Source organism: Trichechus manatus, unplaced genomic scaffold, assembly GCF_000243295.1.
Source record: "Trichechus manatus latirostris isolate Lorelei unplaced genomic scaffold, TriManLat1.0 scaffold00140, whole genome shotgun sequence".
Taxonomy (NCBI): Eukaryota; Metazoa; Chordata; class Mammalia; order Sirenia; family Trichechidae; genus Trichechus; species Trichechus manatus.
In genome coordinates this window covers 3,843,736-3,862,848 of record NW_004444076.1, presented here as the reverse complement: position 1 = coordinate 3,862,848, position 19,113 = coordinate 3,843,736, and the positions used below count along the sequence as shown (strand labels likewise).

General features: G+C 38.4%; 1 protein-coding gene and 1 pseudogene across 2 annotated transcripts in view; both read left to right on the top strand.

The window, feature by feature from the left end:
• The window catches only part of DLG2 (discs large MAGUK scaffold protein 2), a 2,186,317-nt gene that overhangs the window by 9,313 nt on the left and 2,157,891 nt on the right, over positions 1 to 19,113 (top strand). Inside the window, exon 3 of the mRNA XM_004385499.2 lies at positions 15,044 to 15,175. Coding sequence (XP_004385556.1) covers positions 15,136 to 15,175 — 40 coding nt within the window. The 5' untranslated portion in view covers positions 15,044 to 15,135. The remainder of the gene's footprint in view (positions 1 to 15,043; positions 15,176 to 19,113) is intronic.
• Positions 12,729 to 13,821, top strand: LOC101354114 (RNA-binding motif, single-stranded-interacting protein 1 pseudogene; annotated as a pseudogene). The gene has a single exon (XR_186580.2). The product of XR_186580.2 is annotated as an RNA-binding motif, single-stranded-interacting protein 1 pseudogene (transcript).

Genomic DNA, 19,113 nt, shown 5'->3' with positions numbered 1-19,113 from the left:
TATGTATACCACATCTTTTTTATTTATACCAGACTAAAGGGCCCTGAAAAACTGGTGTTGGCTCTAACAGCACCATATATTCACATAATTTCATATATAAATAGATGTCATGTACATTTTTTTTGTGATTTAACCATAAAATTGGTGCATCTCGTAACCAAACAAGAACATACAATCACGTTCTGTTTATTCCGTCTTCATTTAAAGTCTTCTTTTATTGTCTTCCCTGCACATTGTGGCTTAGCTTCTTTTTTGTAGTGTCCCCCTAATTTACATTTGCCTTTCATTACCTGGGAGTATTCCTTTTCTATCTCTAGATTTTATTAAATTCTTAAAGTAACTTTTTTTCAGATTACCCCAAAGGGGAAGATACGTACCTGAATTTATTGACTGCCCCTGAGTGGATATTTTGTTCCCTTTGGATACATTTTACCAAATTTTTGTTTGAATTTTCATGTCCAACAGGCCAGTGTTATATCCAAATGCTTTTTCTGTTTCATAAAACCTTATTTTTTTTCCCCAGCCAACAAAACTGACAAGATTTAAGCACTGAATTTTTTCAGAGGGGCATGAGAAAAAGCAATTTTCAAACTTTTGCAACTTCTGTCAGAGAAAGAAAAATAAAATAGTAAATTATTTTTCTTTCTCTGACAGAAGTTATATATATACTTTTTTAGATTTAAAATCACGCCAATAGTACCGTCTTGTCATTAGTTGAGACAGTTATTGGAAATCATGGAGTGACAGACTCTTGGTATTGGAAAATACTCACCAATCCAGGAGGCATAAAGGGACGGACTTCTGGAAACAGAAATAGAATAGTTTCTTGAATTCAGCTACTCTGAGGCAAGCAATAGACATAGCACTAAAATTATTTGTTAACTGAATTTACAGTTCTCCTGTGTTGGGAAAGTGTGCAAATGATATGCTAATGACTTGATACCATAATATGTGTGAAATGCTAAGTTTTTGGGAAGCTCCTCTAATGTTCCATTCATGACGGAATATTTGATCTTTCCTTTAGGACTGTTATTAGTTATTTCTTTTGGGTAGAAGAGTCTAGTCAGCGAGAAGATGTACCCAAAACATTGGAGTTTAAAATACCAAATTAAGGCATTCATTCATATCTTTGCTAATCAGTCAATCAATCCCTCACTATTCTAGAACAACGCATTCACTAAACTACAAGAATGTTCTTTTTTATTATATGCTGTGTTTATATGCTCTTCTTTCTTAATATGTACTGTGTTATCATACAGTCATTATAAAATATTTTTTAGTGTAAGACTGAGTTGCATAACTTTTTTTTTTTTTTAAATTGAAGAAAGGGTACGTTTTCCCCAGCTACAATTCCTGCTCAGGAATTTTTGTAGCAGTCAAGACACGGAGGCTCTGTATCCTCAATGTAGGTTGCTTTGTCAGCAAAGGATCATGAGTTTTACCCAGTCTCTTCTGTCCAGTCAGTCATTCTACATTCCAGCTAGTAAGCTTTCTGCATGGGTTCAATTTTTAGTAAGTTTCTCAAGGCTATTTCAAGAATTATGGCCAAATCACCTTCATTATGAAACAATTCTCCTGACCCCATTTATTTTGGGATTTAAGATGAAGAGGAATAATGTATTATAAAGTAGAAAGTACTGTGAAAATAAATGATTAAACTTTCAAAGACTGTGGGTAAGACTATATATCTCATCTAATGACTCCATGCTGCTAGTTGTTGAGGCCCTAACTGTATTTGGGTAAGATTCTGAGGCTTCTGTAGGGGGGTATCATTTGGGAGAGTTGTGACATCTTAATTATTGAAAGTGTTGTTAAGACTATTTGGGAATGAACCTGTTAGGTTGTACTTTAGTTAAAATCCCACTTGGGTAATAAATAGGCTTATTGAGTGCATGCCATGTACCAGGCACTGTGCTAGGTCAATGTTTTGCAGTGACAAATGATATTCAGTCTTAGCCTTTATGATGCTTAAAATTTGTTAGGTAGACAGAAGTAGAAATGGGCAATTTCAGTGCTGTGTGGTGAAATTAACACAAGGTGTCTGGAAATGGTATTTTCTTGCCTTAAACTAGAAACCCTGGTGGCGTAGTGGCTCTATATCTGCCATCATTGTCTTAGTCGTCTAGTGTTGCTATATCAGAAATACTACAAGTAGGTGGCTTTAACAAACTAAAATTTATTTTCTCATAGTTTAGAAGGCTGGAAATCCAAATTCAGGGTGCTGGCTCTAGGGAAAGGCTTTCGTTCTCTGTCAGCTCTGGAGGAATGTCCTTGTTTCTTTGAGCTTCTGTTCCTGGGTAGTCTTCATCTGGCTTGACATCTCTCTTTCCCCATCTCTGCTCATTTATTTGCTTGTTTAATCTCTCCCTCTCTTTTTTTTTAATTGTGCTTTAGGTGAAGGTCTACAGCTCAAGTTGATTTCTCATTAAAAATTTAAACACATATTGTTTTGTGACATTGGTTGTAATCCCCACAATGTGACAGCATGCTCCCCCTCTCCCCGCCAGGCTCCCTGTGTCCATTCATCCAGTTCCTGCCCCTTCCTGCCTTCTTGTCCTGCTTCTGGACAGGAGCTGCCCGTTTGGTCTCATATGTTTGATTGAACTAAGAAGCACATTCCTCACGTGTTATTTTTTGTTTTATAGGTCTGTCTAATCTTTGTCTGAAAAGTGGGCTTCAGGAATGGTTTCAGTTCTGGGTTAGCAGAGTGTCTGGGGGGCATAGTTTCAGGAGTTCCTCCAGTCTCTATCAGACTAATAAGTGTGGCCTTTTTACTTGAGTTTGAATTCTGTTCTGCGTTTTTCTCCTGCTCTGTCTGGGACTCTCTGTTGTGATCCCTGTCAGGGTGGTCATTGGTGGTAGCCAGGTACCATCTGGTTCTTCTGGTCTCAGGCTGATGGAGTGTGCTCTTTCTTCATGTGCTGTTTTAGTCCTTTGGGCTACTATTTTCCTTGTGTCTTGGTTTTCTTTATTCTTCTTTGCTCCTGGTCAGATGGGACAAAGAGATGTGTCTTAGATGGCCATTTGCAGGCTTTTAAGATCCTGGATGCTACTCACCAAAGTGGGATGTAGAACATTTTCTTTATAAACTTTGTTATGCCAATTGACCTAGATGTTCCCGTGCCAATCCCAAGACTATAGTCCTCAGGCTGTTTAGTCTCTTTTATATCTAAAAAGAGTGGACTCAAGACACATCCTACATTAATCCTATCTCATTAACATAACAAAGACAACTCATTCACAAATGGGATTATAATCACAGGCATAGAGGTTTGGGTTTACAACACATATTTTTTGGGGGCCATGATTCAATTCATAACAGTCATCATCATAGATAGCAGTGATATTGTGGAAAAAACCTAGACCTAGATTCTAGGAGAAGTGACAAGATCAAGTAATCGTTAAGCTGGACTCTCAGTCTAAAAAATTTAGGTATGTAAGAAACATTCCTTTATTTTCCATAATTCAGCTTTATTTCTGCCTCTTAGTTACTGAGTGGTGGACAGAAAACTCCAATCTTTGTTGAGGTGTCTTCCACTCTCCTGAGGTTATGTTAGGGTTCAGTCTGGAATGGGCTATACTCTATCATTGGTCATCCATATACAGTGACTTACCTCTGAGACATGAATTGTTGTATCTCCATAGTTATTTCTGGTTTGGTAGCAATTTACTATTTCCAGGACATGGACTTTTATTTTTTTCTGAGAATTTCTGTTTTTGTATGCCTAGATGCATTATGATGCCATTTCTCTCTGGGGTCTTGTTAACTTCCAGCTAATGTGGTGAGAAAACAGAGCCTAGATCCCTGCTCCTCTGGGATCCAAAGACTTCCCTCTCTTTTCCTCAGCTGGGAGTGTCTCTTTTAGACTGGGAGAGGCTAGGAGAAGTCTTTCTCTCTGCCTGTACTTGACAATCTCTCTTTCACCCCTGTGACAAATTCCTCTTTTATTCTAAGTGGTCTTCAGCTTTTGGAAAGCAAAACTCAAATAACTTGGAAATCCCTTTTGTCTTCAGTCCTGGCACATACCTCCCCTGAGGCAATGAAATACAGAATCTGTTATCTGCTGAAATGAGAGGAAAAGAAATGGGAAAACTTAGGGAGATAAATAAATTAATACCTCAAAGTGCCAATCTCCCATGTGTACAATAGAGTTTACATGCCTTCTTATGTTGATGTCATTAAGTGACCTTGTGAAAATCATGTAATCATTCTGAACTTTAATTTTCCTTTCTAAAGAAGGTTTAATACTTTTTCCCTTACTGTATGTTGTTGTTTTTTTCATCATCACAAGATAACGTACATAAACTTCACTTAATTTTACTTATAGAAATGCCACAGAAATTAAATTGTTTGCCCAAGTTTACAAACCTAGTTAGTTTAGAATTAGGACCAGAAGCTAGTTCAGTGCTCTTTTCACTGTATTAGTGTGGTAGTCATTGAACAAGTAAATGGCATCATTATCAGTAGAAGAGAATCAGGTTGGAATCAGTTGGAATTTTTAAAAAGGGATTTAAACTCTTGCTATACCATCAGCCAGCTAAGTAATCTAAAAGAAATCAACAGGTTTATCTTCAGATTTCTTACCTTAAAACATGACTGCATATACAAGACCGAATGGGCAACATCTGCCCAAAAACAAAGAGGAGAAGGCAGGAAGGGACAAGAAAACAAGATGGATGGACACGGGGAACCTAGAGTGGAAAGGGAAAGGGGGAGAGACACAATGCAGGGATTGCAACCAATATCACAAAACAACTTATGTATAAATTTTTGAATGAGAAACTAATTTGTGCTGTAAACTTTCACCTAAAGCACACATACACAAAAGATGACTGTATTAATAATATCCCCCTCTTAGGTTATCAGACGAGATAGGGTGCATTCAGGGTGATATGGCCGTAGACCATTCACAACCTGCGTTATGCAGATGACACAGCATTGCTTGCTGAAAATGAAGAGGACTCGAAGCACTTACTGATGAAAATGAAAGACCACAGCCTTCAGTATGGATTACACCTCAACATAAAACAAAAATCCTCACTACTGGACCAATAAGAAGCATCATGATAAATGGAGAAAAGATTGAAGTTGTTAAGGATTTCATTTTACTTGGATTCATGATCAGCACCCACAGAAGCAGCAGTCAAGAAATCAAAAGATGCATTGCATTGGGCAAATCTGCTGCAAAAGACCCCTTTTAAAGTGTTAAAAAGCAAAGATGTCACCTTGAAGACTAAGGTGTGCCTGACCAAAGCCATGATGTTTTCAGTTGCCTCATATGCTTGTGAAAGCTGGATGATGAATAAGGAAGACCAAAGAAGAATTGATACTTTTGAATTGTGGTGTTGGTAAAGAATATTGAATATGCCATGGACTGCGAAAAGAATGAACAAATCTGTCTTGGAAGAACTGTAGCCAGAATGCTCCTTAGAAGCGAGGATGGGGAGATTATGTCTCACATACTTTGGACATGTTATCAGGAGGGACCTGTCCCTAGAGAAGGACATCATGCTTGGTAAAGTAGGGGGTCAGCGAAAAAGACGAAGACCCTCAACGAGATGGATTGACCCAGTGGCTCCAACAGTGGGCTCAAGCATGACAGCAATTGTGAAGATGGCACAGGACTGGGCAGTGTTTCGTTCTGTTGTACATGGAGTTGCTGTGAGTCGAATGTGACTTGATGGTACCTATCAACAATAACAACAACATCTTAGGGTTATTGTGAAGATCAAATCAAAATATGTAGTCCATGTAAAAATTGTTTTGTAAATAGTAACGTGCTACACAAATGCTTATGACGAAAGTTTTTTTCTGTCCAAGGAAGAGAAAAGTTGTGTTCAGAATCAGAGTCCTCTTCCATCAGTGGTCTGGGTCCAGCTTCCTGGGCAGCTTCTGGGGCAAACTGCCCAGACATGGCAATGACACATCTGCTCACAGACAGCAAATGCCCTAACAGTCCTGTGCTTCTTATAGATTATGACAACATTTCTTATGAGTCTTGTTTCTTTTTCAATGATGCTAAACTAATTTGTAAACTATCCAATATATATAAAATGATTGCAGTCTTCAGGTTTGCTTTTAGTTGGACCAGATACTTTCTCCACTATTTAAATTATAAGTTTTATTTATTTTTCTTCTCTTTATCTAGTTCGTTACAACTAAAATGATGCATATTTCAATAATCAGCTGATGATATAATTTATTATACTCCTTGTATTTATTACTCTTAGCCTTGTGCTTTTCCCATCCTTCTCTCTAGCAACTGTATAGAAAAATAGAAAGCATGGCTTATGTGAAAGGTAATAATATAAGTCCACCAATTTATACTGATCCTTTTTTATTTTAACAGAGGAAATATCCTGATCAACAGGTGCTTGTTGAGGTACATTAAGATTTTTTTATGGGGAGGAGTAAAGTGTAATTGCTCAGGACTATTATAGAAAAAAGAAAGACTGATCCTTTCCTAATAAATTAAGTTGTGATACGGCATAATATTAAAGGTATGGGCTTTGGTGCCAGACATACCTGGGTTTGAATTTCAGTTTCCACTTCCTGACTGTGTAGGCTTGGGCAAGTTCCTTGATTTTTTCAGTCTCAAATCTCCTCATCTGCAAAATGTGTATAGTAGTATTAGCATTCTTGTGAAGACTGAATAAGGTGATCTGTGCAGTGTTTGGAGCCCTGGTGGCATAGTGGTTAAGAGCTATGGTTGCTAACCAAGAGATCGGCAGTTCAAATACACCAACCGCTCCTTGGAAACCCCATGGACAGTTCTACTCTGTCCTATAGGGTCTTATGAGTCAGAATCGACTTGACAGCAAGGGTTTATGCAGTGGTTTGGGGAGTCCCTGGGTGGCATAAATGGTTAAGCACTTAGCTACTAGCTGAAAGGCTGGTGGTTTGAACCCACCAGGAGGTGCCTTGGAAGTAGGCCTGGCAATCTGCTTCTGAAAGATCACAGCCTTGAAAACCCTATGGAGCTGTTCTACTCTGCATATATGGGATTGCCATGAGTCTGAATGAACTCGACAGCAACTGACAAAAGCAGCAACATGCAGTTTTTAGTATTACTCAACAAATGCTGGTTAATATTATTAGTAATAAATTGGTGCCTTTGCTGTATCATCTTGCACTATAAATTTTAATATTAAAAAACTTCTTTTCAAAGACCTGGGGCAAGAGTAACTTTTCTCTTGACACTCATCATTTTATTACTTTCATACGACTATACTGTACTTAATGTGCAAAATAACAAAAACAATAATGTCAACATTACGAGTTAAGCATATTTAAATACTTAGTTTAAATATTAGTAAAATATTTTTATTTGCTGATCATCATGTTTAATAAGTAATCAAAAATTGTGACAATTCAATTTTGCACTGAAGTGGTACAAAAGAAGAAATCTAATTGTTCTTGCTTGTTTTAATTTATATCTCACACTGTAGTTAAAGTGATCTTTCTAAAACTAAAAAATGGTCATGCTGTCTCTCATTTGAAAATCTTCCATGGCGTGGCATTCATTCTTGGGTAAAGGTAAAACTTTTTAACATAGTCTGTGTAATGTCAGTTTACCTTTCTGCTTCCATGGCACCTGGTGCCACATCATAGCATCATCATGCTCTTATTTTTTACTTTGTTGAAATTTCCTTTTTAAAAATGTCTGTGAGCGTAGATTTTGGTGAAAATGTTACCTTTTTCAGTACTGAGTTTCTTGTGTCTGGAACATAGTAGCTACCCCATAAATATTTGCTTAATGATGAAAGAACTTACTATCTTTGTCTGCCAGACTTGATTTTATGGGTGGGACAATTTCTATTTTTGTGTTACAGATACAATTTTTATTTTAATAAATATATGTGAAAATTGTTCTTCTTGTTAGGTGCTGAGTTGATTCCAACTCATAGCGACCCTGTGAACAACAGAATGAAACACTGCCCCATCCTGCACCATCCTCACGATCGTTATGCTTGAGCCCATTGTTGCAGTCACTGTGTCAATCCATCTTGTTGCGGGTCTTCCTCTTTTTTGCTGGTCCTCTACTTTACCAAGCATGATGTCCTTCTACGGGGACTGATCCCTGTGAAAATTAGTAATTCAATATTTAACCCTAGATTCTAAAATTCAGTGATACAATTTTTGTCTGGTCAAAATTTTTTTTTCCCTAAAGAAATATGCTCAACTATCTTTCTGGAGGATTAAGGGTGGTATTGTGGTGAGAACACGATACTTGAAATCAAAAGCTTTAGGATTAAGCTCCCCAGTTGCTATTTAGTAACTCTGTGTAGACAAGCTGTTATGATTTCAGTTTCATGTATAATAGGCATAATATGACTTCTCAGTGGTGAGAATCAGGTAAACTAATGCATGTAAAGTTCTTTTTAAATTATAAAAGTGTTGTGTAATGTGTGAAAAGGAATTCATTATTTTAAATGCTTTGCTCTCCAAGATTTATTTGTGCATTAAATTTACTCTTCCTTCTGTAATACTTTGATCTTAGTTTTTCTAATGATGCCACTATATGTTCTATAATTCTTTTTTTTCCAACCATGGCAAATAATTTATGTATCATTCTTTTCTGCTTTCTAAAAGTTTATTCATTAGCACTATTGCCATTCACTGTTTCAAATTTAAACTAACTGTCCCAAATTATTTATAACTTTCCATCAATGCTATTCTTAAACGGAATACAATAGAGTTGAGCCTTAGTTAATAGACACATGATTACCTAAAATTCTAATTATAAAACATTTCACTATATCCTTTGGATTGCACATTTCATGAGACAAATTTTTATTTTTTAAAACAATTTTCCCCCATTTCCTTTTGTCTTCCCTTAAGTAATTCAAATTTAGTTTCACTCTTTCAGTAGATTCAGGAGTCATATAAAGATACATTTCCTCTAGTAAAGAAAGCAGGAGAGTTGAAGCCATTATATAGGCAGCTAAGGTGAAAAATTTCTTCATATAAATCTGGTTATTTAAATATCAGCTAAAAGACTGGTCCTGAATTACTTGGATAATTATCTCAACTTTCCACTTCATTCAATTAGATCTGACTAGGGATTGATTTGTACAACAGGGTCCAAGTCATCTTTTTTCTTTTTGCTTAATTTAGCATCTTTTCATATGTTTCCAGTTTTAGATTACCCTAAAGCTCAAGCTTTCATTAGTAGAAATAAAAATTAACTGGAGAGAGATGAAGGGCATAATAGAATTCATACCAGGTAGTGATCATTACCACCACCCCTCTGCCAGTTTATTGTACTGTAGTGGCTTACATATTACTATGATTCTGGAAGCTATGCTACCAGCATTTCAAATACCAGCAGGGTCACCCTGGCAGACTGAAAGTGGAGCTTCCAGACTTAAGACAGACCAGAAGGAAAGGCCTGGTGATATATTTCTGAAAATTAGCCAGTGAAAACCCTGTGGATCACACCAGAATATTGCCCCATTCACTTGCTTTGGACACATCATCAGAAGGCACTCTCCGTGAGATGGATTGGCACAGTAGCTGCAAACGGTAGACTCAAACATGCTAACGATGATGCAGTACCAGGCAACATTTTGTTCTTTTGTATGTAAGATTGCCATGAGTTGAGTCTACTAAACGGCAGCTAACAACAAGTGATCATAATTGATCATCAAAAGGAGCATGAAAGGGCAGCCACAATTCTAGCACTACATGTTGACATGTGAAAGCCTAACTTGTCTGAGAGAGACTTGACCATATTTAGCCTTTATTTTTCTTATATTTTAGTCTTGTTTTATGTGTCTGATCTTCCTCATACAGAGATGAGAGAGATCGTAGGCTTCACTGGTTTAGAGAACATTTACCTGTTGCTGTCGAGTCGATTCCAACTCATAGTGACCCTATAGGACAGGGTAGAACTGCCCCATAGGGTTTCCAAGACTGTAAATCTTTATGGAAGCAGACTGCCACATCTTTCTCCCCTGGAGCAGCTAGTGGGTTCAAACCACCGACCTTTTGGTTAGCAGCTGAGCACTTAACGACTGTGCCACCAGGGATCCTTCACTAAGCTAAACCACTACAAAGACCATCAGATCTTGAAGAGGTCTTCTTCAGAGTGGCACTAGGGCTCCTAGAGAACATCTAATTGCTTTAAGTCAATACAGTGTCTTCCTGGGTAGTTGGTCAATAAATGTTTATTGAATGGATATGTGTAAGTTCCCATATCTAGAAAATTATATTTGTAGATGTGATTATGGGGATGATATTGATACATTTTTGAGAATTGCCTTTCAAAAGACCAGACTAAATGAATACCTGCAGAAATTCCACAGAAGTAAAGAAGTATTTCAAAGTTGTAATTTTAAAAAAAGAAAAGTATAAGAAAAAGGTGCCTGGCACTTAAAAGCTTTTAAAAAAAATATCTGTTCACAAATGAAGGAATGAAAAAAACCTAAAGCTTGGGGGGCATTTGAGATAATCAAGTTGTTGTTGTTCTTAGGTTCTCTTGAGTCGGTTCAACTCATAGCAACCCTATGCACAACAGAACAAAACTCTGCCTGGTCCTACGCCATCCTGACAATCGTTGTTGTGCTTGAGCCTGTTGTTGCAGCCTCTGTGTCAGTCCATCTTGTTGAAGGTCTTCTTCTGTTTCACTGACCCTCTACTTTGCCAAGCATGATGTCCTTCTACAGAGACTGATCCCTCCTGACAACATATCCAAAGTAGGTGAGAGGTAGTCTCACAGTCCTTGCTTCTAAGGAGCATTCTGGTTGTACTTCTTACAAGACAAAGATTTGTTCATTCTTTTGGCAATCCATGGTATATTCAATATTCTTTGCCAACACCATAATTCAAAGGCATCAATTCTTCTTTGGTCTTCCTTATTCATTGTCCAACTTTTGCATGCATATGAGGTAATTAAAAACACTATGGTTGGGTCAGACACACCTTAGTCTTCAAGGTGACATCTTTGCTTTTCAACACTTTCAAGAGATCTTTTGCAGCACATTTGCCCAATGCAGTGCATCTTTTGATTTCTTGACTGCTGTTTCCATGGGTGTTGATTGTGAATCCAAGTAAAATGAAATCCTTAACAACTTCAGTCTTTTCTCCATTTATCACGATGTTGCTTATTTGTTCAGTTGTGAGGATTTTTGTTTTCTTTATGTTGAGGTGTAATCCATACTGAAGGCTGTGGTCTTTCATCTTCATCAGTAAGTGGTTCAAGTCCTCTTCACTTTCAGCAAGCAAGATTGTGTCATCTGCATAACCCAGGTTGTTAATAAGTCTTCCTCCAATTCTGATGCCCCATTCTTCTTCATACAGTCCACCTTCTCAGATTATTTGCTCAGCATACCGATTGAATAGGTGTGGTGAAAAGATACAACCCTGACGCACACTTTTCCTGGCTTTAAACCATGCAGGATCCCCTTGTTCTGTTCGAATGACTGCCTCTTTCTCTATGCACAAGTTCCTCATGAGCACAATTAAGTGTTCTGGAATTCCTGTTCTTCGCAATGTTATCCATAATTTGTTATGATCCACACGGTCAAATGCCTTTGTGTAGTCAATAAAACATAGGTAAACATCTTTCCGGTGTTCTCTGCTTTCAGCCAGGATCCATCTGACATTAGCAATGATACGCCTAATATATATATATGTATATACACACATATATATATGCATATGTGTGTTTGTGTATTTACCAAAAAACCCGTTGCTGTCGAGTCGATTCCAACTCATAGTGACCCTGTAGCCCCATAGCGCTTCCAAGGAGCAGCTGGTGGATTTGAACCACCGGTGACCTTTTGGTTAGCAGCTGAGCTCACAACTACCAGGGATCCATATGTATGTGTGTGTGTGTGTATGTGTATATATATATATGTATATATATATATACACACACATACTGAGGGAGGTATAATATAGTTATGATATTGTTGATTACTTACATGTAATAGGTAGTTTTAGGTTAAAAAGTGAGGTGGGGGGAACCTCATACCATCAAGAAAGCGGTGCTGGGAGCAGAGCGCGTCCTTTGGACTGGGGTCCCTGTGCCGAGAAGCTCCTAGTCCGAGGGAACACTGATGAGAAGGCCGACAGAAAAAGCCTTCCCCTGGAGCTGACACCCTGAATTTGGAGTTTTAGCCTACTTTGATTGTGAGGAAATAAACTCTACGTTAAAACCATCCACTTGTGGTATTTCTGTTATGGCAGTGCTAGATGACCAAGACAGAATTTGGTACCGAGAGAGTGGGGTGCTGCTCTAACAGATACCTAATATGTGGAAGCGGTTTTAAAACTGTGAATGGATAGATGTGCGGCAGTGACAGAGGACCAGCAGCAGCAGAGAACCTACAGCAGCAGAGAAGCAGCAGCAGCAGAGAACCAACAGCAGCAAAACCAGGAGACCGGCTCCGCTGGAGCCGACCCATGGAGCGAGAGAGCTGAATGCCTGTGAGCAGGAGGCTTCCTGGCAGAGTAGGGTGCCTCTGGGCACTTATTGGTGGAGCTAGGCTTGCCAACCCACAGAGTGAGAGAGCTGAGTGTCTGTGTGCACGAGGCTTTCTGGCGGAGTGGGGTATCTCCGGGGACTTACACCGGTGGAGCTACAGAGCTTTGGAACACTTGCCCCAGCCGGGCAGATGCGGCCATGAGCCCCAAGGGCCAAGAGGCCACAGGAAACAGAAGCAGAAGCTGAAGAGACAAGGGACACAAGAAGCCGAGCTGCTTCAGCCCCAAAAGGTGTGGAAAAATAGCTTCTACAAAGGCAATTTTGGATAAGACAACGAACAAATGCAAAGGTTACGGTTTTGTCGACTTCGACAGCCCTGCAGCAGCTCAGAAAGCTGTGTTTGCCCTGAAGGCTAGTGGGGTTCAAGCGCAGATGGCAAAGCAACAGGAACAAGATCCTACCAACCTGTATGTTTCTAATTTGCCACTGTCCATGGATGAGCAAGAACTTGAAAATATGCTCAAACCCTTTGGACAAGTTATTTCTACAAGGATACTTCGTGATTCCAGTGGTACAAGTTGTGGTGTTGGCTTTGCTAGGATAGATTCAACAGAAAAATGCGAAGCTGTTATTGGTCATTTTAATGGAAAATTCATTAAAACATCACCAGGAGTTTCTGCTCCTGCAGAACCTTTATTGTGTAAGTTCGCAGATGGAGGACAGAAGAGGCAGAATCCCAACAAATACATCCCTAATGGAAGACCATGGCATAGAGAAGGAGAGGCTGGAATGACACTTACTTATGACCCAACTACAGCTGCTATACAGAACGGATTTTATCCTTCACCATACAGTATTGCTACAAACCGAATGATCACTCAAACTTCTATTACACCCTATATTGCATCTCTTGTATCTGCTTACCAGGTGCAAAGTCCTTCTTGGATGCAACCTCAACCATATATTCTGCAGCACCCTAGTGCTGTGTTAACTCCCTTAATGGAGCACACCATGTCACTACAGCCTGCATCTGTGATCAGTCCTCTGGCCCAGCTGATGGCTCATCTGTCACTAGGCAGCACCTGAACATACATGCCTGCAACATCAGCTATGCAAGGAGCCTATTTGCCACAGTATGCACACATGCAGACAATGGCAGTTCCTGTTGAGGAGGCAAGTGGTCAGCAGCAGGTGGCTGCAGAGATGTCTAATGACCATTCTCCGTATACCTTTCAACCTAATAAGTAACTGTGAGATGTACAGAAGGACGTTCTTACATGAAGAAGGGTGTGAAGGCTGAACAGTCATGGATTTTTCTGATCAATTGTGCTTTAGGAAATTATTGACAGTTTTGCACAGGTTCTTGAAAATGTTATTTATGATGAAATCAACTAAAACTATTTTTGCTATAAGTTCTATAAGGTGCATAAAACCCTTACATTCATCTAGTAGCTGTTCCCCTGAACAGGTTTATTTTAGTAAAAAACAAACAAACAAACAAAAAAGGTTTTTATCAAATGTTATGATGCAAAAAAAAAAAAATGAAAAAAAGACAAGAAAAAGAAAACTTCAATTTTCTGGGTATGCACAAAGACCACGAAGACTTATCCAAGTGCATGACGGATTTTTGTGGTTTTGTTCATGTTATGTTTTAATGTGTGTTTTTTAATGCTATATGAAATGGGCTTTCTGAAGTTTAAATAGTCCGACTTCACCAGTGGTGTTCTGTGCTTGCAGTGCGAGTGTTGCTGTGATTCGGTGTTGCCGTCAGTGTCTCTTTTTCTTGGCTTTCCGTTTTTTCTTTCAACGTAGTGTGAAGTGTCTTATCCTTTTCTGTGAATTCCAATTTGCCTTAAATCTTTTGATGCTGTAGCTGTTTCAGTAAAGTTAGTTCAAACTAATGATGTAGAATGCTTTGACCAAATGAGCTGGTCTGTTATGCCTTGTAAAACAGCAGCATAGGGCTTTTAACAGGTAGTCAAAAGTTGCTGAAATTTTGACTTTAAAAAAAAAAAAAAAAAGTGAGGTTGGTGGGCCACTGTTATTTGGGGGAAACTGCTAATAGTGTAATTCTTGGAAAAATGGGGATTAAAATATCTGTCACTGATTCAAAGTGTTATTAAAAAGATCATATCACGTAAAGTTTGAAAGCATTTGAAAAGATTAAAGTTCTATACTAATGTACCATCACTTGTCTGTCAGTTTGTTGCACTGTGGTGGCTTGCATGTTGCTATGATGCTGGAAATTAAGCTACCAGTATTTCAAATACCAGCAGGGTCACCCATGGTAGACAGGTTTCAGTGGAACTTCCAGACTAAGACAGACTAAAAAGAAAGATCTGGCAATTTACTTCTGAAAATTAGCCAATCCCTTTGTTTTGTTATATAGTTGAAGATTATTTTGGAAGACAGAACCACAGAAACAAAAGTAGGCTCTTCAAATTAGGTGTTGAATGTAATCATCAATTACATATGGTATTTTATAGAATTTATGATTATTTTATTAAATTATTTTGTGTGATGATATTAGGACCACAACTATAGGATAGTTTAATGTTAATTTACTATTTTTCTAAGACAATAAGATAGAATTTTAAAATTATATTTTTCAGATACTGACCGAGCTTTTTCATTACTGGAAGAATACTGCAAAAAATTAAGGAAACCAGAGGAACAGCAGTTGAAAAACGCTGTTAAAAAGGTGATGGGTATCTTTAAGAGCAGTTTATTCCAAGCTTTGCTAGGTATGTATTACAAAAATTATTCGTCACCTAAATGGTTAGAATTAGACTTAATCATTTGAGTAATGTGGTCAGAGAACCTAATGTTAACCAAATTTCAAACCAGAGTAATTTTCTTTGATACTGGAAGGAAAGAGTTTTTTTTTTTTTTTCCTTTTCCTTTTTCTTATTTAAAGTTTACTTTAAAAAAAACTCTTCTAAAATGGAAATAAAGGAGAGGTTATTGAAAAACATAAGTATTGAAAAAATGTTTTGTATGGAAGAAAAGTTTATTCAAAAAAAAGTTAGTAGTTTGTTGCAAAAAAGTAAGTACTAATATGCTAAAGAAGGAAGTTATTGCCTAACACAAAAATGATGGGTTGCATTCTACGGAGAATCAAAGTTCTACTTTTACTCTCTTCTTAAAAACAAAAACAAAACCAAACACTGTTTCATCTATGCTTCTTTTAGGAAGTTATGACCTAGGATTTAAAAGTTTATAGAAAATCTCAAAGCTTTGGAATTATTGCCAATTTTTCATGAATCTAACCACATAATGTTTAACCTTATGTGTATTCTCTGACTTAATAATTGTGAAGAAAACCAAGGATATTGTTTTTTTGTGTATGTATTATATACATACATCTTTTCACTTAAGCAAACATAACTGTTAATTCATTTCTTATAATATTTCGAGAGTTAAAATAAACTAGCATAGGCAAGTATATACAGACCTAAGTTTATTAGGGTTAGCAGGGGTGGGAGAAGGAGGTGGAAGGGGGACTCATTGCTTAGAGGACCCTGAGCTTCTTCTGTTGATGGTTATGAAATAATTTGGAAATAGATAATAGTGATGGTTGTACAACATGATGAACACAGTGTCACTGAATTGTACGTGTGAACATGTTGAAATGGCAAATGTTTTGTTATATATATATGTATATATACTACCACAACAAAATAAACTGGCGAAAGACATAAATGAATAAACACCCCCCCTTACAAAAACAGCCAGCTAACTAAACAATTTTAAAAAATCACTCAATTGGATTTGGAGAAATTGGAACCCTTGTGCATTGCTGGTGGGAAGGTAAAATGGTGCACCACTCTGGAACACAGTTCGGTGGTTCCTCAAAAAGTTAAACATAGAGGGGTGGGGCCAAGATGGCAGAGTAGTCAGATGCTTCTTGTGGTCCTTCTTACAACGAAGACTGGAGAAAACAAGTGAATCGATTATATATGACAGTCTAGGAGACCTGAACATCAAACACAAAGTCGAGAATTGGACTGAGTGGCAGGGGGAGGGAGAGACGGTTCAGAAGCAGCGAGGAGTTGCCAGACCTGACCTGGCCGGCCTCGGCACCCTGCAGGCGAGATTGGCTAGCGCATGAGGGGTGAGGCAAGCAGTGGTGTTCGGAATGTGTTTTCCTCATCGGGAGAGACCAAGTGTGAGATAGTCTGCTCAAGCTTCCAGAACCAATGAGAGATGGTGCTCAATTGGTGAAAGATAAGTAATAGCATCTAACCTACCGTGTGGATCAAACCCCCTCTTGGTAAGAAAGTCTCTCCCATTTTCCTGCCTCCTCCCCCCTGCTGCTTTGGTCCAGGTTCAGCTTCAGGGACTGCTGAGTCCCTGGGGGTCGGAAGTAGGACCCATCATGTGCCTTGAGCCATTCTCCCAGCTTTGGAGGAGGAACAAATTAACACAGGAGAAAATAATCTGCAGGCTCCCTTAAGCCAGGAACTCAGGGCATGCACAGCCCGTTTGCCTAGGCACAGGCATAAGGGGTCCATGGACTTTGAATGCCTTTCACCCTGCATAGACCTGTGTGGGGGCATTTCAACAGCATAGGCCCTCATTACCACAGTACAACAGGGTATATACCTGAAGCCTGTTTTCATCTGTATCAGCTATAAAGGGGAGTGGCAGATTTGTATCATTTGACACCATCCTGCCCATTAAGCAGGGTCCTCACCTACCCACATCAGGGGCTTGAGGACTGATGGCTTCACCCAGTCCACCTAGCCACCCATGATGCGAGTCCAAGAATAAGTGGTGACTCCCAGTCTTACAGCCAACAGCATTGGGTGCCCATAGCCTGGCTGCAAAACCCACCTACCTATGTGCTGTAGGGAAGAGGGACATGCCTTCCATTCAGACACTCAGGGGCAGCAGTCAGCCCCCTGCCTTGATCAGTGCATGACCCCCTACTGCAGCCAGATACCTGTGCCTACTCCAGTTACCCCTCACGGTCTAGGACTGTAGGCAAGAGCCTGCATCACACACTCAGTGACCTATGACTTGGACACCTGAGCTGAATCCACACAAGAAAAGTAAACGGATTCCTGGGCTCACATACCTAGTAACAATTCTAGTACCTGGAGAAAAGACGTGAGAGCTTCAAAGACGCCAATAATCAAACTAGCTCAAATGACCAGCCTATTTGGGCATATCAAAACAAAACAAAACAAGAAGCTAGGACACAGTAAGCAAACATAAATAAATATAATAACTTATTGATGGCACAGAGAAAATGGTCAGTATCAAATCACAGAAAGAGGCAGACCATGACGGCTTCAGGAAGCTACCAAAACAAAGAATCAAGAAACCTTCTGGAGGAAGAGAACTTCTTGGAATTACTGGAGGTAGAATTCAAAAGATTAATATACAGAAGTCTTCAAGGGATCAGGAAGGAGATGAGGGAAAATGCAGAACAAGCCAAGTAAAACACAGACAAAGCAATAGAGAAACTTAAAAAGGTTGTACAAGAGCATAATGACAAATTTAACAGGCTGGAAGAATCCATAGAGAGACAGCAAACTGAAATCCAAAAGATTAACAATAAAATTTAAGAATTAAATAACTCAATAGAAAGTCATAGGAGCAGAACTGAGGCAACGGAAGTCAAAATTAATGAGATTGAAGAAAAAGTACTTGACACCAACTTTTTTGAGGAAAAATCAGATAAAAGAATTAAAAAAAAATGAAGAAACCCTAAGAATTATGGGGACCGTATCAAGAGGAATAACCTCTGAGTGATTGGAGTACCAGAACAAGGTGAGATAACAAAAAAATACAGAGAGAATTGTTGAAGATTTGTTGGCAGAAAACTTCCCTGAAGTCCTGAAAGACGAGACGATCTCTATCCTAGATATTTGTCAAAGTGCACATAAGGTAGATCCCAAAAGAAAGTCATCAAGATATAATCAAACTTGCCAAAACCAAAGATAAAGAGAGAATTTTAAGTGTGACTAGAGATAAATGAAAAGGTTATCTACAAAGGAGAGTCAATAATACTAAGCTCTAACTACTCAGCATAAACTATGCAGGCAAGAAGGCAATGGGATGACATATAAAAAGTCCTGAAGGAAAAAAATTGCCAAGAATTATATATCCAGCAAAAGTATCTCTCAAATATAATGGTGAAATTAGGACATTTCCAGATAAACAGAAGTGTAGGGAATTTGTAAAAACCAAACCAAAATTACAAGAAATACTAAAGGGAGTCCTCTGGTTAGAAAATCAATAACATCAGATAATAACCCAAGACTAGAACACAGGACAGAACAACCAGATATCAACCCAGATAAGGAAGTCACAAAAATAAATCAAAGCAAAAACACTGAAAATGGGGAAACAGAGACATCAATATGTAAAAGATGACAACATTAAAGCAAAAAAGAGGGGCTAAAAATTATACTCATAGATCCTTCATATGGAGAGGAATTCAAGGCAATATAAAGAAATAAAAGACTGGTTTAAACTTAGAAAAATGGGAGTAAATATTAAGGTAACCACAAAGCAAACTAAGAATCCTACACATCAAAATAAAAAACAAGAAAAACATAAAGACTCAGCAAATACAAAATCAACAACAATGAAAAAGATGAAAAGAAAATACATAAAGAAAAATGACTCAGCACAGAAAATTAAGTGGAACAAAGAAACTGTCAACAACACA